This window comes from Heterocephalus glaber, unplaced genomic scaffold, assembly GCF_053883595.1.
Source record: "Heterocephalus glaber isolate CG9 unplaced genomic scaffold, H.glaber_assembly_v1.0 deba00001861, whole genome shotgun sequence".
Classification (NCBI taxonomy): Eukaryota; Metazoa; Chordata; class Mammalia; order Rodentia; family Bathyergidae; genus Heterocephalus; species Heterocephalus glaber.
Genome location: NW_028258501.1, coordinates 497,007 through 518,208, shown reverse-complemented (window position 1 = coordinate 518,208; position 21,202 = coordinate 497,007). Strand labels below are relative to the sequence as shown.

At 60.2% G+C, this 21,202-nt stretch overlaps 1 protein-coding gene across 4 annotated transcripts; it reads left to right on the top strand.

Annotated features, from left to right (window-relative positions):
• Window positions 1–859: 859 nt before the first annotated feature.
• On the top strand, window positions 860–20,432 carry Pdzd4 (PDZ domain containing 4). Of its 4 annotated transcripts, none has more exons than XM_004874955.4 (9): window positions 860–1,021; window positions 1,372–1,473; window positions 15,313–15,566; window positions 16,167–16,242; window positions 16,525–16,623; window positions 17,227–17,289; window positions 17,520–17,621; window positions 17,835–17,945; window positions 18,051–20,432. In XM_004874955.4, exons 1-9 carry the CDS (start codon window positions 962–964, stop codon window positions 19,584–19,586), a joined length of 2,403 nt encoding a protein of 800 aa, XP_004875012.1. In that variant the 5' UTR covers window positions 860–961; the 3' UTR covers window positions 19,587–20,432. The 4 variants fall into 4 exon arrangements, with proteins under 4 accessions (XP_004875012.1, XP_004875014.1, XP_004875013.1 ...); XM_013069367.3 differs by having other exon boundaries at window positions 871–1,021; window positions 15,313–15,548; XM_004874957.4 differs by lacking the exon at window positions 1,372–1,473 and having other exon boundaries at window positions 867–1,021; window positions 15,313–15,548.
• Window positions 20,433–21,202: the final 770 nt, after the last annotated feature.

The following is a 21,202-nucleotide window of genomic DNA, read 5'->3' as shown; positions in this document are numbered from 1 at the left end:
TCAGGCGGTGGCGCGCGCGAGGCCCCAAGTTAGCCAGGTCGCCGGACGACTCCTCACCTCCTCCGCACCCCGCGCTTTGCCTCTCCTTTCCTCTGAACAAAGGTGTCCATTCCCAGTACAGCCAGGGAGCGGCCGAGCCCAGGCGGGAAGCGGTCGTTAGAGCACGGAGGGGGTTGGAGGAGAGGCGTTTGGGGGGCTGCGCAGGGAACCCGGGAGAGGGGACGAGACCGCACCCCCCGGAACTCCCCAGGGACCGGGGAGGGGGCCTCCGCGGAGTCCCCCGTCTCCCCAAGCCAGCAGGAGACAGGACCGCCGCACCGCGGACTCCGGGTCTCCGGGAGCCGGGAGCCGCCCCTCCCGCCTCGCCCGGCCCCGCCCCCCGCCTCCCGCCTCCCGCGCCGACTCCCGCCGCCCCCGGCCGCCCCCTCCTCCGCGCGCCCCGTCCCCGCGCGCCTCCCTTCCCCGCCGCCTGTGCGGGCGCGCGCGTGCCCGTCGTCCCAGGCAGGAGCTGGAGACCGCAGGCCGGCAGCTGCGGGCCGGAGCGCCGAGAGCGCGGCCGGGCGAGGCGGAGCGCGGTGTTTCGGGGACCTGCGATCGGCGGGCCGGCCGGGGCGCGGGGCTCGAGGGCCGGGCTCCGGGGCCGGGGCCATGGGCGGTAGCCGGAGGCGGCAGCGGCAGCGGCGGGCCCCGCGGGGTGGGAGGCGCACCACCCACGGCCCCTGACGCCCCCGCGCCCCCGGGGGGCGGTAGCCAGGCAACGCCGGGCGCACCCGCCCCTTCCCCCTGCCCTTTCTCCCGGGCCGGTGCGCGGGAGCATGCCCGGGGGCGCGCCCCCCTCTCCCGCTAGGCGCCCGCCCGCGCACGCTATGGCCCCCCGCCCCAGCCCGGGGCCCGAGGTCCCGCGCTCGGGCCACTGACCGACGCCCCGGTTCCCGCCCCCGCCTCCCTGCCTGCCAGCACCATGGGATGCAGTATGTGCGTGGTCCAGAAACCGGAGGAGCAATACAAAGTCATGCTTCAGGTAGGGTGGCCGGGAAGCGCGGCAGCGGCGGGAGGCAGGTGGCGTGGGCAGGCGGGCGAGGAGGGCGGTGGGGCTCTCGGAGGACACAGGTAGGGAGCCCCCACTCGGGGCTCGCGGGGTAGTAGCGCTCCGAGGGAAGCAGGCACGGACGGAGGGGGGGAAGGGGCGTGCGACTTGGGCCACCGGAGCCCTTAGTCCACATCGCCCTGATAGGAAGTTGGGCTTGGCCGGGGTGGTCCTGGCGCTCTGGCTCTGAAGGGAGTCATGGGCGCGGCGGCGTGGCCGGCGCGGGATGCAGTTTGCATAGCAACGGGCTGGGGCCCCGGCAACGCTCTCCTTGCTGGACCCAGAGCCGGGGAGCAGCTGGAAGCCCGCAAGCGTGGGGTGCAGAACCGCATGGTGCCCTGGACATCGTCCCGGGGATGAATGGTCACTCCTGCACCCCAGCCCAGGTCTGTCCCTGCTCAAATCGTGGTCTCCAGGGCTTTGGGCATCTCGGTACAATGGCTTGAGCCACCCAGGTCGGGGCTTCCCATGCCCGTGCTCTGCCAGGGGCCAAGCACCAGGCAGGGAGCCTCGGGGACCGGGAAGACCCCAGGCCCCATACTCCCCCGGGGCCCCAGCCCTGCAGCCCTTCTTGTGTGTGGCGTGACTTCGTGAGTGTGTGCCTGTGCCCCGTCTATGTGTACTCAGAGGCTCTCCAGCCCCGTGTGTGTGTGTGTGTGTGTGTGTGCGTGTGTGTGTGTGTACTTTCTGTATGCACCCAGCGAGGTGTCTAGAGAAATGTGTCCCACTCTGTGTGGCTAAGTCCCAGGAGGGCAAGGTCAGAGGAAGCCAGGACCCAGGAACACATTGCAGACAGGTATGCGTGTATGGCTCCTGCTCAGGGCTGGTGGGTAAGCAAGCTCCAGGTGGAGCTGTTGGCTAGGGAGGAGGAGGCAGCTCCCATGGATGGAGGCACTCCCTGCGGGTGTGGGGACAGAGTGCAAAGGAACCAAGATACTGGGGTGCCTCCTGGGAGCCCAGCGTTCCTGCTGGGAGCTCCGCTTCCCTCTGGGGAAATGAACAGGAGGCAAGAGCTGCCTTGAGATGGTTGGGAGTAGCATACAAGTCTGATCGGGCTGGGGATTTAGCTCAGTCGTTCCGATGCCTGCCTCGCATACAAGTCTGGCTCCAGCTTGGTGGCACTTCTGGTCCCTGTCATTGGCCCTTCCCTGGCTTCTCTCCTGCCCTCTGCCACCTTCCCCAGCGACCCTCACCTCCTGGCTGCTGCTTGTCTGCTCCTGCTGTTGGAAACCTTGCTGGCCACTGCCATTTCTCTAGAGGGAGAGGTCTGGAACGGCCCAGGTTGGAAGCATGGAATCCTGGCCTCCTGCTTGGATGACAGGGACCTTGGACCTGTCCTCATCCTCAAGGTTCCTTTCTGGAGTCACCCACCCAAGGGCAAGCAGTTCTGAGAGCAGCCTTGGCTTTCTTGGAGAGGGGCCCAGGTCATGCTTCCTGGAGGGCTCGCCTCAGGGACAGTGGAAAGGGGAGGACCCTTTTGCCCCTGGCCCAATTGAAGCTGGGATGATTTTCAAAGCCAACCCAGCCTTTAAGATTAGGGAAAACAGGGCCAGGGATTTAGCTCAGTGGTGCCCCGCCTGCCTCGCAAGCACAAGGTCCTGAGTTTGATCCCTGGTACCAAAAAAGAAAAAAACAAGGGCCGGGGATTTAGCTCAGTAGTTCCACTGCCTGCCTTGCAAGCGCAAGGACCCAAGTTTGATCCTCTGTACCAAAAAAAAAAAAAAAAAAAAAAAAAATCAGTAAGATTAGGAAAAACAAAGGGTGGAGCAAGAACAATGGTAAATAGAGGAAGCCATAGCCCTCCGGTGCCCAAGCTTCTGAGAGGGATGACAGGCCAGACTGGTCTCTACTGGTGCCAAAGGGGCCACCCCCAGCCTCCTGGAATCCCTGCACACATGCTCTCCCTGTCTCTCCCAAGAACCTTTGTCTTTGTCTACTCATGGCTTCTGGGTTTGTCCCAATGCAACCCAGGGCCTGATTTTCCAGAAAACACATATCTACTCCTGCAACCCGCAACATTTTTTTTTTTCTGTCCTGAGCCAGAACCCAGGGCCTTGAACAAGCCAGGCAAGTGCTCTCCCTGTAACTTCCTCACACCAGGGCTCCCTTCGGCCTCTTCTAGATCCATGGGGTCTGTGTCTGCAGAGAAGAAGCCTAGACTTTTCTCCCAGTGACTCATGGGCACTTTCAAAAAGTGCAGTTTTGCCAGGTGTGGCACATGCCTGTCATCCCAGCACTCAGGGAGCTGAGGCAGGAGGATCACCACGAGTTCCAGGCCAGCCAGGGCTACATAGTGAGTTCAAGGGCGGCCTGGACTACTGCATCAAAATACAACAAAAAAGCAGTTTATTGACACCTAAATCGCATCCCGCACAGTATATCCTTTCACACTGTCCTGCCCAGAGCTTCCTAGTACACTGCACAGTCACATGACCACCACCACTCATTCCTCCCCATTTGGGTCACCTTTGACAAGAACCCTGTACCCACTGAACTGACACTGCCCCGTCTCCCCTCAAACCTCCCAGTCCCTGGCAACCACGAATCTCCTTTCTATCTCCATGGCTTTGACTGTCCCACACCATAGGACCTTTTGTTTTTGGTACCGGGGATTAAACTCGGGTCCTTGCGCTTAGGGGGCAGGTGGTGGAACCACTGAGCTAAATCCCTGGCCCGCCATAGGACCTTTTGTGTGTGGCGCATTTCATGTCGGAAATGCTCAAGGTGACTCCACCGCATAGCATGGATCAGGGCAAAATTCTGGTTCCAAAGGCTCCACTATGTGACAGACTACATAGTCTGCCCCACTCAGCAGTCGATGGGCTGTTGGGAATAACGCTACTGTGAACCTTGGTGGACAGGGAGCTGAGGGCCTGCTTTCAATGCTTTTGGGCAAATATCTAAAAATGGAAGCGGGGGGAGCTGCAGCCCACGGTGCCACACCACCTCGCACCCCCACTTTTGAGGCAAGGCAAGAGGGTTCGGGTTTCTCCACTGGCTTAACAACACTTGACACTCGCTATTTTCTGCTCATCCCTTAGGGCCATCCGGCTGGGTGTGAGGTGGAGTCTCATTGTGGCTTTTCTTCCCTTCAGCTGGGTTTATTTTTTTGCCCTTCTGCCTCAACCCTCATTGTGACAGCATCTTCCCTGTGGTTGTGGCCTGGTGGCCCTTTGCACAGCTGCTATGGAGAGCTGTTTGTTTCAGTGGCACTGGCCTGCCGCGCAGTTCCTGGAGCCCAGCCGAAGTTTGCAAATCAGGGAGACCGAGCCCTGCGGCTTCGGGCGTCTTCTCCAAGCTGGTGTGAGCTGTGCTGCGTCACTAGGATCCTTGCGAATGTGGGGACCAGCTTGTGAATTTCTGAAGATGAGCCAGATGGGACTGTGACAGAGATTGCACTGAATTTATGGGATTGCCCACAAACACAGGGTGTTTTTCTGTTTATTTGAAATTACAACCACATCTTCCTCTTCTTTTTTTATTTTTATTTTTTTTGGTACCGGGGATCGAACTCAGGTCCTTGCGCTTGCGCAGCAGGCAGTGAAATCACTGAGCTAAATCCCCCGTCCTCTTGCACTTCTTTTGTTAAACTTTTTCCAGTATTGGATTCTTTCCGATGCCTACCTCAAGGAAACTGTTCCCAACATTTCGGTTTTGGCTTCCTCACCACCACTGTACGGGAGGAAAATGTCCTGCTGTGGTCCATTCCTGTGGCCCTGGGGTGGCCCCATGGCTGGTTCCTGTGTGTGGACCCTGTGTTCCGGTCTGCCTTGACCTTTTTCTTAGAGCTTCTAGTGTGTCTGTACGCTTTCCCTCATGACACTGATGAGGAGAAATGGTTTCTTTTGCCTTTCCACGCAGCTGCATCCTCTCTGGATGAGCTTGGTACAGGCGCAGGGTGGCATGGACAGGCCTGCTGGGGCGCCGGGCCCTGCTGCTGACCGGGGGACAGGCACCAGCCTTCCCCTGCGGCTGTGGGGCTTGTTATTGTTTTTATAGTGCAAGACATTTGTTGAATTTTGTCAATAGCCTTTTCTGTGACCATTGTGATGATTGCATGGTTTTGGCCCCTCATTCTATCGACACAGTCTGCCACTGGCTCTTAATGTGGCCCCTCAGAGCTGCAGGCCCATTTCCATGCCCTGAGCACACTTATTCAGGCAGCTGTGTATGTGGGAGGTGACAGGAAAATCCAGGGCCACCCTGGAAAAGGACTTGGAAAAAGAAAGTGGGAAAGGGAAAAAAAAGGGCTGGGGATGTAGCTCAGTGGCACAGCACCTGCCTGGCAAGCATGAAGTCCCGAGTTCAATCGCCAGTACCAAAAAAAAAAGAAAGTGGGAAGGCCCCAAGGTACCAAATACTTTCCAGAACCTTCGCTGGCACCCCCCCTTGCCCGCCACCCCTTCCCTCTTGTCCATGCTGCTGACTTTGTCCCTCTCCTGCCAGCCTGCTGTCCCTGGACTTGCGGTGACACTTCACACTGGGCCCGGGGAGGTGCTCAGAGGGGAAATCCTGGGACCAGGGCTGCTGTAGGCGGCAGTACCCCAGAGGCCTCAGGAGAGGGGACTCTCAGGACAGTCCAGACACAGCTCCTGATGGCCTCCCAGGTGTCCTCCCCTGCAGCACCTGTGGAGGCAGCCACCTCCCAGTGCCGGGGACCCAGCAGGGGACACACCGCTTCTGTCACAGCAGGAACTCAGGTCTGACCGTGAACCACTGCCTCCTTCCCCAGAAGGGAGTCACCATGGCAGGGATGGATGGAGGGGTTGGGACTGAATTCTCACAGCCATCTCCTGGACAGGGACACCCTATTTTGGCTACTGTCCCAATATATTTTTTTTAATTGTGTGTTTTTGAGATATGGTCTTGCTATGTAGTTCAGGCTGGCCTTGAACTCATTATGTAGCCCAGGCTGGCCTCAAATGTGTGGTGACTCTCCTGCCTCAGCCTCACAAGTGCTGAGATGACACAGGTGCACCACCATGCCTGGCTGTCCCAAGATATTTATTGCCCCTTCCATCCTTACCCCAGAGGTTCTGAGGACTGTCCGACCCATTGCCATAAGATTCAGCAGAGACAGGAAGCACAGAGACAGTCATGGGGATAGGCAGAACGGCACGTGGACCCTTTGGGAGACACAAGCAGTGGCTGCTGTCTGCACACGGCACCTTCCGAACATGTGCAGCCACACTCACGCATATGCACCCTAAAGGAAAGTGAGCCCGGGCTGCTGCTGGGTGGCTTTAGTCCTCACTGTCTCCTACTTTTGTGTGCTGTGGCCATGGGACCTGGGGCCAAACTGTGGCTCTGTGTGGGGCCAAAGGTGGGTCCCGGATGGCCTCAGTTTCCTCCCTGAGGCAGGAGTGAAGAGAGCATTCGCCTCAGGGCTGTCCCTGGGGGTTGCTGCCACCAGCCCGCTCAGCTGCTAGTTAAGGGGACATGCCATGGCTCATGCAAGGTGACAGAAGACTCCAACATGAAAGGAAAGAGAGAGAAGCCCAGGACAAGGCCCGCATGTAGGGTGTGCGGCTATTAAGAAGAGGGACAAGGGACCACAGCGGAGGTGCAAGAGTCAGGCAGGTGTCCCCCCTTTCGGAGCATGAGCGGCCCTGAGCCTGGGTGGCCTGAGTGGGGCTTGGGGGGCAGGGTGTGCACCACTGAGCCAAGGACTGGGTAGGGCTCAGGGTGCCTCAGTCACATCAACCCCTCTACACTGGCATCACTGGGGACTTCTGGGGCCGCTGACTTTTCTCTGCCATAGGCAGGTAGCTTGACTCTCCTTCTCTACTACCCATACCCTTACCAACATCCGGGCAGCTTTCACGGGCACCCACTGCCCCCAGCTATCAGAAAGGTCTTGCAGGTGTGGTTCTGCTGCCCTCCTCTCTCCTGGCCCTGGGCAGAAAGGGGCTACAGAGTGACAGCAGCTGTGACGCCCCTTGCTGGGTGGCCAGATGCAGGTGGTGTGGATGGCTCCCTCCCTGCTGGAATTCCTAGAAGTTAGGGTATTCCACAGCCACCAATGAAAGAATTTATTCAGGCAAGGATTGAGCTGGGTGTGGTGGCCCACGCCTGTCATCCCACCACTGCGAGGCTGAGGCAAGAGGATCGCTGCAAGTTCAAGGGCAGCCTGGGCTCCATAGTGAGTTCAAGGCCAGCCTGCACTGCACAGTGAGACCCTTCTCAAAAAAGCCAAACAAAAACAAAACAGGGCTGGGGATTTAGCTCAGTGTTTCTGCTGCCTGCCTCGAAAGCCCAAGGTCCCGAGTTTGATCCCTGGTACCAAAAAACAGAACAAAACAAAAACGAAAACAGAAAGAGGCAAGGATCATCCCTGGGCAAGAAAGCCATTAGACGTGAAAGGCTGTGAGGGACAGAATGTTCACCAGGTCTCAAAGCATAGGTCCCATGCCTGCGAGCTGGGAGGAGAAAGAATACTTCTCAAGGGACAGGTTGGACAGCGAAGTTCAGAGGGGCAGGAGGAGGTGGGTGCAGCGTTGCTGGGCACCAAGGGAGTGGATCAGCCCAGTGCCCACGCAGGGGTGTTCTGCCAGGGCTCTGCCGAGGGGTCACTGCGAGGCAGTGTGTTGGAGATCAAAGGGGACGGGGTCCTAAGTAAGTGCAGCGCGCATGCTGCCAGCTAGGTCCTGGAGCAAGAGAGATGGTGTCCATGTCAGTAGTACAGTGAGGACACGGGCAGTGACAGCTTGTGTCTGTGGTCAATACTGTGATATGGGTGTTCTAATCTCTGGGTAGTGGGGTGATGGCTTACAAATACTTCTGCAGATGTGCGAGGGTACACAGCCAGAGAGCAGGTGTGCTGAATGAACTCGGGAGGCTGAGGCAGGAGGACCGCCCCGACTTCAAGGCCTGCCTGGGCTACATAGATAGATCTTGTCTCAAACAAACAAAGAAAAACGAAAGTGCCCTGTGAGAGATGTGGGCAGAGGACATGCAGATGTCCCTACATTCCTGTTGCCAGACCATTTTCAAAGTCCAGGGCCGGGGATTTAGCTCAGTGATTCCGCCGCCTGCCTCGAAAGCGCAAGGTCCCAAGTTCGATTTCCGTCAGTCCTCGGTACCAAAAAAACCAAAACAAAGTCCAAGTCCAGACTTGTGAGGATGTGTGCTAGGCTCCCGCTTCCTCTCCCATGCCCTGCCCTTGGGAGATGCTTGGAACATCTGTCGGCGGGAAGTCACAGCTGCTTCCCAGGTGGCCCTGGGCACTTGTGAGAATCCCCCGGGGAACTTCTGGTTTCTCGTTGCAAGGCCCAGAGCCCCACTCTGACTGTGGCACCAGGGGCCCCTCCAGGTGATGCAGCGGCTCACTGCCCCTGGCATTACCAGGGGGAGCAAAAGGGTCCCTTCCTTGGGGCCACACCGGAGTCGCAGGCCGTGGAGGGCCTCCCGGGACTGCTCTGGTCTGGTCTTGGGGTCGCGCGTCCGCGGGGTCCGGGAAGGTCCCTGAGCAGGGCGTGTGGCGCTGGGCAGCAGGTGTAGCTCGAGCCGTCGCTATAGCTGCCGCCGCAGCGGCCGCCGCCGCCACGCGCTCTTTGTCTGCGGCTCTGGGCCCAGGGGGTGGGGCGAGCGCGCCCGGGCCCCGCCCTCCGCCCTCCGCCCTCCGCCCTCCGCCCTCCGCCGCAGTCCCTTCGGCAGCTCCAGCCCGGGACGCCTCCCCGCGGATCCCCAACCTGGTCGATCGCTACCCTACGCGCCCGCATCCCGCGGGCTCCCAGCCTGCCGCCGGCCCCAAGTGTCCCCACCTGGCTCACTGCCCCTGGCTCTGTGACCTCAGCAGGTCCCATCGGCGTCCCACAGCGCCGCTGCGTCCAGTCGTCCCTGCCCCATTGTCTGCAGAAGCCCCCAAAGGCTCTGCTTGCGCCTTCGACCCCGCCCAGGCAGGGTCCTGAGGACCAAGTCCGCACCACCCGCCCATTCCTCCTGTCTTCCCGGCTTTCCCTTTGGGCAGCGCTGCATGGAGCCCAACATGGAGCTCAGCCCTGCCGCTGAGCTGCACCCTCAGCCCTTTAACATTTTTAAGGACGACAGCTTTGATTTGGCTCTTGTTTTACCCCTTGAGACAGGGCCTTGCCATGTAGCCCAGGCTGGCCTCAAACTTAGAATCCCCCTGCTTCAGCTTCTCAAGTAGCTGGGATCACAGGTGTGAGCCACCATGCCCGGCTTCTTCTCGTACAAAGGGACATTGCTGCTCCCTGTGTGGGCGGTGGTTTTATTTTGTTGTGGTGGTGGGGGTAAAATATACAAAACAGAAAATTTACCGTTACTGGCATTTTATTCACTCGGATTGTTATCCAGCTGCCACCTGAACACGCTCACACCGACAGGGACCCTAACCCTAACCCTAACCCCTTCTCCTTCTCAGAGCAGCTGGCAGCCGTGCCACTGCTTCTGTCCCATGGATCTGCTTAAATGGAGCTGTGCAGTATGTGGCCTATGCACCCGAGTGTGCATCTGCTCCTGGGGGTGGGACCCACGGCCTTCACACTGAGCTCCATCCCCAGCCCTTTTTGATTTTGACACAGGGTCTCACTAAGTCCCTGTATTGCCTAGGCTGGGCTTGAACTTGAGAACCTCCTGTCTCAGCCTCCTGAGTGTGGAGATGACAGACCTGTGGCACCATGTCCAGCTCTGCTGAGCATCTTTTTATGCCCTCATTGGGCGTCATTTCTGAGTCCCCCCGTCCTTTGCCCCTTGCCCCCAGCTCAATAACAGTTTACCTGCCCCTGCCACTGCCGCCCCATCCCCACCATATGCCATGGCCTGTCCCTTGCCACCTTCCCCTGTCCTTCTCCAGCTCAGCCCCTCCCAGGAAGTTCCTGCCACCCCCAGCTGCCCCCACTGTGTCCCCTGCATCCAGCTTTGCATCAAGAGCCATTATCCTTGGCCCCCTGGGGATGTGGGTGCCCCCCAACTCCAGCTCCAGGGCCTCCAATGGGGCACTGGACATCTGGGGCTCTGTCACCTGTGCTCCCCTCCAGCACCCCTGACTGGTACACCCACCGAGGGCCTCTCCCTTGCTCCCAGCTTCCAGGCTGGCAGCACCTCGCCCAGTGCCAGCAGCCCCCACCCCAGCCACCTTGGGGCCACCACCCAGCACAGGGAGGCTGGGGCAGGAGGATCTCTCTGAGTTCAAGGCCAGCCTGGGCTACATAGCAAGACTCTGACTCAAAACAACAAAACCAACAAAAATAAAATGAAATAAAAGATGGGGAAAGTATACCCAGCAAGGAGCCTGGGCTTGCAAGGCTTGGAGCAGTCATGGGTGGGTGCTCATGTGTAAGTGGGGGACACAGTGTCCCCAACACAGTGTGGGGACCAGTCGGGCCCCATCTAGGCAGAGGGGCCCCAATAAGACTCCAGTCTCCTGTCCAGGGTGCAAGGTGACATCCAAGGACTCCAAACTCAACTGTACTGGGGACACAAAGTCCAGGCCACGATGGGCATGGCCTAGCAGGGGGGCCAGGGACTTCCGATCTGATCTCCTAGGTGGGGCGCTCTGAACACCTGTATTATGGGCAAGATGAGGGACAGTGGCTGGAGACAGCTGAGGCTCCAGTAGGTGGCTGTCCCCTCCCATGGTGTTTGGAACAGGTGTGTGCAGCACGGGGGACGGGAGTTGTGTGTTGTACCCCAAGGGGTGGGCTATGCTGGACCAGGAGGCCTGTTTCATAGTGGCATGTGCCTCTGTCCCTGCTGCCCCCAATGGAGGTAGGTCTGCGCCTGGGGAGGGAACCTGTTAACAAGACTTTCGGATAATGGGCCAGGTGACAAGCGGCACTGTCCCCTCCCCAGACACATGCCAGGGGATGCAGCCAGGCCCCTTCCCTAGGGGACCCCTCGGGCTCTGTCCCGAACCATTGCAAGCATGTCGGCCTCTTGGCTTTGAGAGTCCGTGGGCCTTTCGGGCTGGTCGCTGCATGTGGCTGGAGTGGGTTTGGCCGTCACTGGGTGCCCGGTTTTACGGGCAGTGTGCAGAGCCCACTGCAGTCCGGGCGCAGGCTCGTCCCCACCTGTGTCCCCCGCCTGCCTCCCAGAAGCTTGCTCGCGTACCTGGCCCAGGGCCTGATGTCCGGCCCAGAGGGGGCATGGTGGCCGGTGGTGTAGACCTTCGCTCCCCAGGGTGTTGGGCAGGCTCTCACCTTCTCCCTTCTCCTCGTTTGCTGTCCTTCTCATGTGACAAGGTGCAGGTTCTTCAGTCCGGAGGACCGACTTATCTATGGGCAACGATGTGACATTAGTTCCAGACCCTGACTGGTGCGACAGGAGGAGGGGCAGGAAGTGACAAGCAGGTCTCAGATGAGATCACAGGGACAGTGAGGTATGGGGGTAGCCATGTCAGAGGGACATGGGACACTGGACACAGGCTGTCACTGAGCCTACTGGGAGGCCAGGGGAAGAGAAGGCACCCTGAGGACACTCCACTGGCACCCAGATCCACCTGGCCCACCCTCACCTGTCCCCCAGACCCCAGATGTGGCTTCAGGCCTTCCCCCATGCGACCCCTCCCGCCACCGACGGTGACTTGCCCCCAGCTTGCATTGGGTTGCATGGGCCTCGCCTTTCCCGGTAAGAAGGCGTCCGGGCAGAGGGGAGGTCCCTGTGTGTCCCCACCGACTGAGGTTGCAGCAGGGCATGTGGAGGTGGGAGCCCTTCTGTGTGCAGCCCTCGGGAAGGTGTCATTGCCACAGTGCCCAGGATGTGGTCAGTCTGGGCCCCCTTGGCCAGCATCTCTGTTGTGTTTTCAGTCCTCTGAGTGGCCCGGTGCCGACCCAGGTCTGTGCAGCTGGGGTCGTCCCTGAACCCACTCTTGTTTGACTGCTGTCCACCTGTGAGTCGTCACCTGACACCAAGGGGGCAATCTGTCCCCGTCCCCAGACGCCTGGGTTCCATGTGGAGTGGCTGGGTGGATCTTCCTCCTATCTGTGACATGTGTACCCACGGCCTATGGGGCTGGCTGAGTCTGTGGGCCCCTAGGCCTGGGTTGGGAAGCTTTTGTTCTGTTTTGTTTTTTGAGACAGGGTCTCACTATGTAGTTCAGTCTGACCTTGAACTCATTATGTAGCCCAAGTGGGCCTTTTTTTTTTTGGTGCTGGGGATTGAACTTGGAACCTTGTGCTTGCGAGGCAGTTGGCGGCACCACTGAGCTAAATCCCCCGCCCGGGCCTTTTTTGGCGGGGGTGGGGGGTGGTGGTGGTTCCAGGAACCAAACTCAGGCACTCGCGCTTAACAGGCAGATGCTGTGCCACTGAGCTACATTCCTGGCCCAGGCAGGCCTTGAGCTCGAGCCAGTCCTCCTGCCTCAGCCTCCCCAGTGCCGGGATCCAAGGTGTGTGCCACCGAACAGGCCTGCGTAGTTTCTGTTTTGAGGTGCTAGGCAAGCGCTTCACCTCTGAGCTACACCTTGCAGATCATGGAGAAGTGTGAAGGGTGGGGACATTTCAGTGCAGAGCCTCGCCTCGTGACGGTGGGGGTGGAGTGGGGTGGGGACTCCAGTCAGGGGAGAAGAGGTGCTGTCTCGGACGGACAGGGGCCACACTGTGGCCCTGCCCTGTCCCCAGCCACAGCTTCTTTGCTTAGTGTTCTGGATTTCCCCATTGTGCGGTGACCTCTTCCCCATGGGGCTGACTCCTGGCTTGTCACCGCTGGTTTCTGCCCCCGGGACATGACAGGAGAGAGGGGGCTTCCATAGCAGAGCTGCCCGTGTGCATAGCTTGCCCAGCAATGTGGGCCTTCCGGGCAGTCACCGGCCATTTCTTCATGGCCCCTGATTCGAGGTACCCAGCCCCCACCAGCCTGCTCTGCACTCTTCCAATGCCTCGCCGGGTTTCCATGGCAATGCCACTGCTGGGTAATGATTGCAGGGAGAAAGGCATCCTTGTGATTCTGCCTCCCAGGGCGCCAGTGTCCCATGTCCCACGTATGCGGATGCCCTGTCTGCCTGGGAGGGTGGGAGCCGCCTCTGAGCATAAGTGCAGGAACAGCTCCCCTTCTCTCTGCTGCCATTCAGGGCGGCAGCGTGGCATGCTGGCACACCATCAAGTGTTCACTTGCCAGCTGGGCCTGAATGCACGCCTGGCAGCCCACCACACTGCAGGATGAGGCAGGAGGATCGTAAGTTTGAGCCCAGCCTGAGTTATTTAGGGAATTTGAGGCCAACGTGGGCTACAAGGCAAGACCCTATCTTTTATTTGGTTTCATGGTGCTGAGAGTTGAACCTGGGGCCTTGCGTTTGCTTAGGGAAGGGTTCTGCCACAGAGCTATACTCCTGCCTGGAGATCCTGTCTTGCTTCTTGCGCACTGGATGGAGGACAGTCATGCGTAGTAAACTCATTGGAATGTGGCGAGGCTTGAGTGTTCATGGCCTTTGTTTTCAATACTGTCGATTTCATGGCCAGCTTTACACTTGCAGTGTTGGCTCCAGCCCCTGCTGTGAGGGCTTCGTGCCACTCTTCGTTCCTCTGTCAAAGGCTCCGGGGAATAGTACCTCTCCTGGCTGTCCCACACAGCCCTCTCCAGCAGCCGCACCAACTATGGCATGTTCAGTCCCAATGGACTCCATTATGCTCTTCCAACCTCTTGGTTGAAAAGCTCTGTTTTGCTGGGGCACCAACACATGTCAGTAATCCCAGCACCCTGGGAGGCTGAGGCAGGAGGATTGCTGCTAGTTCTAGGCCAGCCTGGACTAAATAGTGAGTTTAAGGCCAGCCTGGACAGCGTATTGAGACCCTGTCTCAAAAAAACAGGGGGAAAAAATGACAACAAAAGAAGTGTACTTTTCAGGACATGACAATTTGGGCGAGAAGGGAAACAGAAAACAAATGATTATCTACAAGGCCATAGTGAAATAGCAGAAAGGTGACTGTCTGGAAGCCGTTGCTGAGGCCAGGAGGGTGCCTGGATGACCGGGCTCTGGGCTGTCATGTTCAGCCACTGACCCACGACTGTACAGCAGGGAGGGAGCCGGTGCTGTGAGGACAGGCGACAGGAAGGACCTTGGAATGTGCCAATACTGGTCCCTGTGCCTATGGCTGGGCACGGCCTTGCCAGGCCTTGAATGGCTCTCCCAGGCTGCTGCCCAGTGAGCTCTGCACGAGTCCCACACTGCTGCCTCCACAAAGGGCCTCTTGCTCCTGATGGCATTTGCTACCTGTCCCTTCTCTACTGGCCTCCACCCCACCAAGGGCACTGCAGGAACGGCTGGGCCCTACAGGCAGCACTCCCCACTTTGGCCAGCCCTGCCCTGGCCCCTTCCCTGTGCGGCCCTTCCTGGCTGTGACCTGGACACAGTCCCTTCTCCTGGCTGAGCCTCAGGTTCTGCATTTGCAGAATGGAGGCAGTGACGGCCTCTCCCTCAGGGTTGTTAAGGCTCGGGACTCAGTAGGGACTGGCATCCGAGGCCCTGCCTAGACACCGGCACATGGCAGGTGCCTGAGAAACAGTAGTGGCTTTAGAAAGGACACCTCCTCGTGGTTCCACAAGGCTTTCTTTCTTTCTCTCTCTCGTTCTCTTTTTCTCTCTTCCTTTCTTCCTTTCTTTCTTGGCAATGTAGGGGATGGGCCTGTGCACACAAGGGCAGCACTGTACCGCAGAGCAGCAACCTTCTAGTCCATGAAAGCCTTGCTCTTTTGTGGGTCAGTAGCCATGTGCAGATGGAGACCAATTCACTACGCAGCTTGCTTTGTTCTTTCTTTGCTTTCTTTCTTTTTTTTGTTGTTTGTTTTTTTGAGGCAGGGTCTTGCTATGTAGTTCAGGCTGGCCTTGAACTCACAGAGATCCTTCTGCCTCAGCCTCCTGAATGCTGGGATGTGAGATGTGCACCACCATGCACTGCACTATGCAGCTTGTCCCTCTTTTCCCTGCTGGCCCTCCCTCCCTCCCTCCATATCCCAATGCACACCATCTGCCGAGACCGGCCCATTGTGAGGTTGTCCAGCTCCTCCCCCTGCCATGGCTTTTGGGCCTCAGTGTCACCCATTGGTCCTGGTGGGAGGGGACAGGATGGCCGTGGCTGGCTCTTACTGAAGGAAGCTCCTGCTCTAGCCAGCGCCCAGTCACTGGCCCACCCGTCCACAGCGCGGCCCAGTGAGGCCCAGACAGCTCTCAGGGCGGCCAGGGCCGTCTGTGTGGAGCAGCCGGGACCCCTGGCCTTGGCCCTCACCAGCAGGCGCCCTCATGGGCTCTCACCAGGAGTGTCTCTGCTGCAGGTGAACGGGAAGGAGCTCTCCAAGCTGTCTCAGGAGCAGACGCTGGAGGCCCTTCGTACCTCCAAGGAGCCCCTGGTCATCCAGGTGCTGAGACGCAGCCCCCGCCTGCGGGGGGACAGCTCCTGCCATGACCTGCAGCTGGTGGACAGTGGCACTCAGACCGACGTCACCTTTGAGCACATCATGGCGCTGGGCAAGCTGCGCCCGCCCACCCCGCCCATGGGCATCCTGGAGCCGTACGTCCTGTCTGAGCTGTGAGTTGTCCTCAGGAGGGCCCCAGGCCTGCTCCAGAGAGGATGTGCCACCCTGAGCAGCACTGACAGGGCTCCAGCCTGTGCCGGGGACCTGGCTTGGCCTCCAGCCTTGGGCTCACGCAGCTGCCTGGGGGAACTCACTGCTCCTCCATCTCTTCCTCCATGGCCTCTGGCTCCTCACAGGCCTCACCCCTGAATCTTGTCACATCCCTGTCCCATTTCCCATTCCTCCGCCCACTCTGAGTCCCCTCCATGTCTTCGGCCTCTCTCTTGGGCCCTCCTGGTGGCCAGCAGTCTGCCCCTGCAGGTGGAGGGGTGCCCATCTGTTCTGCACATGGCCTGGGGCCTGGGTAACTCCTGGGGGCGCTGCATGCGTGGGCCGGTGCTGGGGGCAGTGGGGCGCCCGGAGCTTTGGAGAAGTGGGTCCCCAGTGTGGGGACAGGTGGGGCGAGCCGGGACACAGGGGGGCACGTGCTCAGGAGCAGGGGCTTCTGGAGAAGGCATGGCCACTTACCCCCACCCCCCAGAGTGTGGGAGTGGGTTCCAGGGTGCAGGAAGCAGCCAGCCTGGGCTGCCTGACGCCCACCTTCCCCTGGGCAGCACCCCCATCAGCCATGAGTATTATGACCCGACGGAATTCACGGAGGGAGGCCCGCAGGATGAGCTGGAGTATGAGGTGAGCTTGGCCTGGCTCCTGCTGCCCTTCCCAGGCGCCCACTGAGTCAGGGAGGGCGCTGGTGAGGTGGCCAGTTCCACCTCTGTTGGTGAGTCCCTGTCCCCGCATGTCTATGTCCGTGCGTCCCATGCGTCCGTACATGTTGTGTGTCCTGTGTGCCCTGGGATGGTAAGGCCAGGGACTGGACGAGCAGCTCAGGTGACTGTGAGGCCTCCGGAGTCAGGGCGTCCTCGTTCACGTGCATGGCCTTTCTACCTCTGCTTCCTCCCATCCTCGCGGCAGGAGGTGGAGCTTTATAAAAGCAGCCACCAAGACAAGCTGGGCCTGATGGTGTGCTACCGCACGGACGATGAGGAGGACCTGGGAATCTATGTTGGAGAGGTATGGGGGTCGTGGCATGGCTAGGCCAGGGCAGCTGATGGCTTCAGTGTGTCCAGCAACCTGTTCTCTCCCACATCTTGCAGCCAGCCCGATGTCTGTGTATGCGCAGGGGGCCACACAGTTCCCCAGCACTCCTCCACTAGCAATGTACTTTGTGTTGTTGTTGGAGACAGGGTTTTGCTAAGTAATCCAGGCTGGCCTTGAACTCACTATGTAGCCCAGGCTGGCCTCGAACTAGCAGTGATCCTTCTGCCTCAGCCTCCCAAGGGCTGGGATGACAGATGTGCGCCACCATGCCTAGCTTTGTACTGGCAACACCCTAGTAGAGCTAACCTTTCGAATGGTAAAGGGCCCACTGCCCATCCAGCCCCCAGGCTGATGTTCTTGGCCCAGCCCTGGGCAGAAGAGTAGGCTTCCGTGCAAAGGAGCATGGGAGTACCAGGGGAAGGGCAGGGGCACAGGAGCTTCCCTGGCCCCAGCTCCTGAGCTGCAGTGGGAGAGGGAGCCTCCAGTTTGCTCTGCAGACCCCGGAGGTGAGGCCGCCCCTTCCCACTGCACTGGGCACCTTAGGTGCCAGGTCCCCAAGATGTATGTGTTCTGCAGGTGAATCCCAACAGCATTGCAGCCAAAGACGGCCGGATCCGAGAGGGGGACCGAATCATCCAGGTGAGCCCCCGGCCCCCAGTCATGCCCAGTGAGGCCTGGTCTGCCACTCAGCTGCCCCTAGTGGCTCCGCTGTGGGAGCCTGTGCCTGTGGGATCTACCTCCTTTCCCTCCAGGCTCACTGCATCCTCTCCCTGGCCCCTTCACTAGTTCACACCCGCCCAGAGCTCAGAAGCTTGGCCCCCAGGGCAGTCCTAACACACATCCTTTGATTTTTCCCTGGCCTATCGCAGATTAACGGCATGGACGTCCAGAACCGAGAAGAGGCAGTGGCCATCCTGAGCCAGGAGGAGAACACCAACATCTCCCTGCTGGTGGCTCGGCCTGAGAGCCAGGTATGTGCTCGCCTGACTGACCTATGACCAACCTGGAGCAGGCAGGGGACTGGGCAGGGGTCGCAGTCTCTGACAGCCAAGTGGGCTGCGGATCCCCTCTGCTGGGTTGTTTCACAGCCCTGAGAGCGTGACAGGTGGCAGGAAGGCATGGGGCCAGAGGAACTTCTGGGGAGTCCTGGCAGCCACAGGGATAGCTTGAACCTGTGTATGCAGCTGGCAAAACGGTGGAAGGACAGTGACCGGGATGACTTCCTGGATGACTTTGGCTCTGAGAATGAGGGGGACCTGTGTGCTCGGAAGCTGAAATCACCTCCTGCCCAGCAGGTGAGAACACGAGGAAGGGGCGGGGTGGGCAGGGTCCCTGTGCTCCAGACCCTCAGTGGCCCTGCCTCCTGAGACAGCCCCTGAGTGTGCCTGTCTCTGCCCCAGCTCGGAAACGAGGAGGACAAGGGGGCCCCAGATGCAGGCCCAGGCCTGAGCAACAGCCAGGAGCTGGACAGCGGGGTGGGCCGCACTGATGAGAGCACGCGCAATGAAGAGAGCTCGGAGCACGACCTGCTGGGGGACGAGCCCCCCAGTGCCACCAACACCCCAGGGACCCTGCGCAAGTTCGGCCTGCAAGGGGACTTGCACTTCAGCATGGACTCGCTGCTGGCTGAGGCTGCGGGGCTGGGCGCAGGGGATGTGCCTGGCCTCACGGATGAGGAGTACGAGCGCTACCGGGAGCTGCTGGAGATCAAGTGCCACCTGGAGAATGGCAACCAGCTGGGCCTGCTCTTCGCGCGGGCCTCGGCAGGCAACGGTGCCCTGGACGTCAACCGCAACGAGAGCCTGGGCCACGAGATGGCCATGCTGGAGGAGGAGCTGAGGCACCTGGAGTTCAAGTGCCGCAACATCCTGCGCGCGCAGAAGATGCAGCAGCTGCGGGAACGCTGCATGAAGGCCTGGCTGCTGGAGGAGGAGAGCCTGTACGACCTGGCAGCTGGTGAGCCCAAGAAGCACGAGCTGTCCGACATCTCCGAGCTGCCAGAGAAGTCCGACAAGGACAGCACCAGCGCCTACAACACAGGGGAGAGCTGCCGCAGCACGCCACTGCTTGTGGAGCCCCCGCCGGAGAGCCCCCTGAAGCGGGCTGCCGCTGCCGCCGCCGGCAACTCCAACTTGAACCGGACCCTCCCCGGCCCCCCGATCACTGGCCCCCCCAAGACGACCGCCACGCCTGGAAGCCCGGCCAAGTTCCGCTCCCTCTCCCGGGACCCCGAGGCAGGCCGGAGGCAGCATTCGGAGGAGCGCGTCCGCCGCAGCCCCAAGGCCGGGGTGGCCTTGGAGCAGGTGGGCCCCGAAGGCAGCCCTTACCTGTTGCGGCGCCACCCTGGCCAGGGCCAGGAGAGCGAGCACTACCACAGCTGCATGCAGCTGACCCCGCCGCGCAGCCTAGAGGAGCTGGGCCGCGGCGCCTTGGGCCTGGCCGGTGGCCCCCGGGTGTGTGGCGTGGCAGCCTCGGTGGAAGCGCCTCGCATGGAGTGGAAGGTGAAGGTGCGCAGCGATGGCACCCGCTACGTGGCCAAGAGGCCTGTGCGCGACCGGCTGCTGAAGGCCCGGGCCCTGAAGATCCGGGAGGAGCGCAGCGGCATGACCACCGACGACGATGCGGTGAGCGAGATGAAGATGGGCCGCTACTGGAGCAAGGAGGAGCGCAAGCAGCACCTGATCCGCGCTCGGGAGCAGCGGAAGCGCCGCGAGTTCATGATGCAGAGCCGGCTGGAGTGCCTGCGGGAGCAGCAGAGTGGCGACAGCAAGCCTGAGCTCAACATCATCGCGCTGAGCCACCGCAAGACCATGAAGAAGCGGAACAAGAAGATCCTGGACAACTGGATCACCATCCAGGAGATGCTGGCCCACGGTGCACGCTCGGCAGACGGCAAGCGGGTCTACAACCCCCTGCTGTCAGTCACCACTGTCTGAGCTGCCGGGCAGCCTTCAGCTTCCTCTCAAGTTTGGTGTGTGTGAATGTGTGTGCGCGTGTGCGCGCGTGCACTGCATTCCTGCACCTTCTGCCTGTCCTCATGTGTGTGGGGAAGAGAAAGGACATTCCTTCCGCATGGCCTACTTCCTTCTCCCCAAGTAACCAGACCATGTCGACAGCTGGCCTTGAGCACCCCTGTGCTTGGAGGCAGGGAAGTTAAGAGAACACCCTGCTTCACGCCCTGGGAGCTGCGGTTATTTGTAGACAAAGGCACCCCCGGTTTTTGTGGTTTTTCTCCCTTTCTGTGCTTGCAGATAGTTGTTTTTCTGTTTTGTGGCCTTGCCATGGGTGGGCAGCCTGGCGGAGGGGCAGAGGTGGAGCCCTGGTGCTGGCTGGGAAGGAGTGGGGGGAGCGGGGGAGGGTGGGAGGGGAGGGTGGTGGGAGGAATGGGAAGCAGCTGCCGGGGGCTCCGTGCTGAGGGTGGGATGGGAGCCTGAACTCTGCTTTCTCAAGGTTCACTCCTTGGGGCTGCCTCCCTCCCCAGAGACTGTGGGGGCTGAGGGAACAGTGTCCACCCGAGAAGTCACTGTGCCCGATGCCATCTGGGGCTGGACCATTATAGATGGGGGGGGCTGAGAAGCCAAGCCCTGTGAGCGACAGTGAGAGACCTCAGGCCATTCAGCCTGGAGAGAACTAGGTGACAGGGAGGTGGGCCAAGCAGGAGGGAGACGCCCAGCCCTCTCCGGGTGTTGCCTGTGCAGTACCCTTGGCTTGGAGGCAGACAGCTGCCACATCCCTGCCCCTGCATCTTGAGAATAAAGCAAGCTGTCTTTTTACTGTTTGAATCATAGCCTCCCTGTGTTCATTCTCACCACGCTGTTGTGCTGAGGGAAGAGCTGTCAGTTCACGAATTCCTGAGTGTCCCTGGGTGTGGTGGTGCACACCTGTCATCCCAGCACTTGGGAGGCTGAGGCAGGAGGACCGCTGAGTCTGAGGCCAGCTGGCTCCATAGTGAGTTCAAGGCCAGGCTGAACTACATAGTGAGACCCTGTCTCAAAAACAAAACAAAAAAACCCCTAAACTACCAAACACCCCAAAGAACTGCTAAATGCCGAGCTCCAAGCAGCAAGTTGGTGATGGACCAGATGGGGATGAGTGGAAGTCCCAGGGCCCATTCCTGGAAGTTGAGCCAGTTGCTGGGAAGGCCAGGCTACAAGGCTGCAGCTCCAGTGATGCCTGTCACACCAGGCGACTCCAGGAGGAAAGTAGAGCTTATCACCTGGCAGTCATGCCTGGGACGCCTGTGGGCAGGGTTTGGCTCCCTACCCCCTGGGAGGGACTCGGCCCACGTGGATTCCAGCACAGACCAGTGCCAGCTGTCCCTTGGTGTCACTCTCCAGCTGCCCAGAGCTGGAGCCCCTTGGCTGGCTCAGGAGAGGCACTGGGCCCTAGGACCTGCGACAGCTGCTGCCATCAGGCCGGGGAGAGAGCAGTGGATGGCGACTGCTGCCAATGCCCCGCCCCAGCCGCTGCTGGCAGATGGCGCTTGCTGCTCACTCCAGAATTGAGCACCCCGGAGGGGTACAGTGGTCTCACGACAGCCACAGAGCCAGGA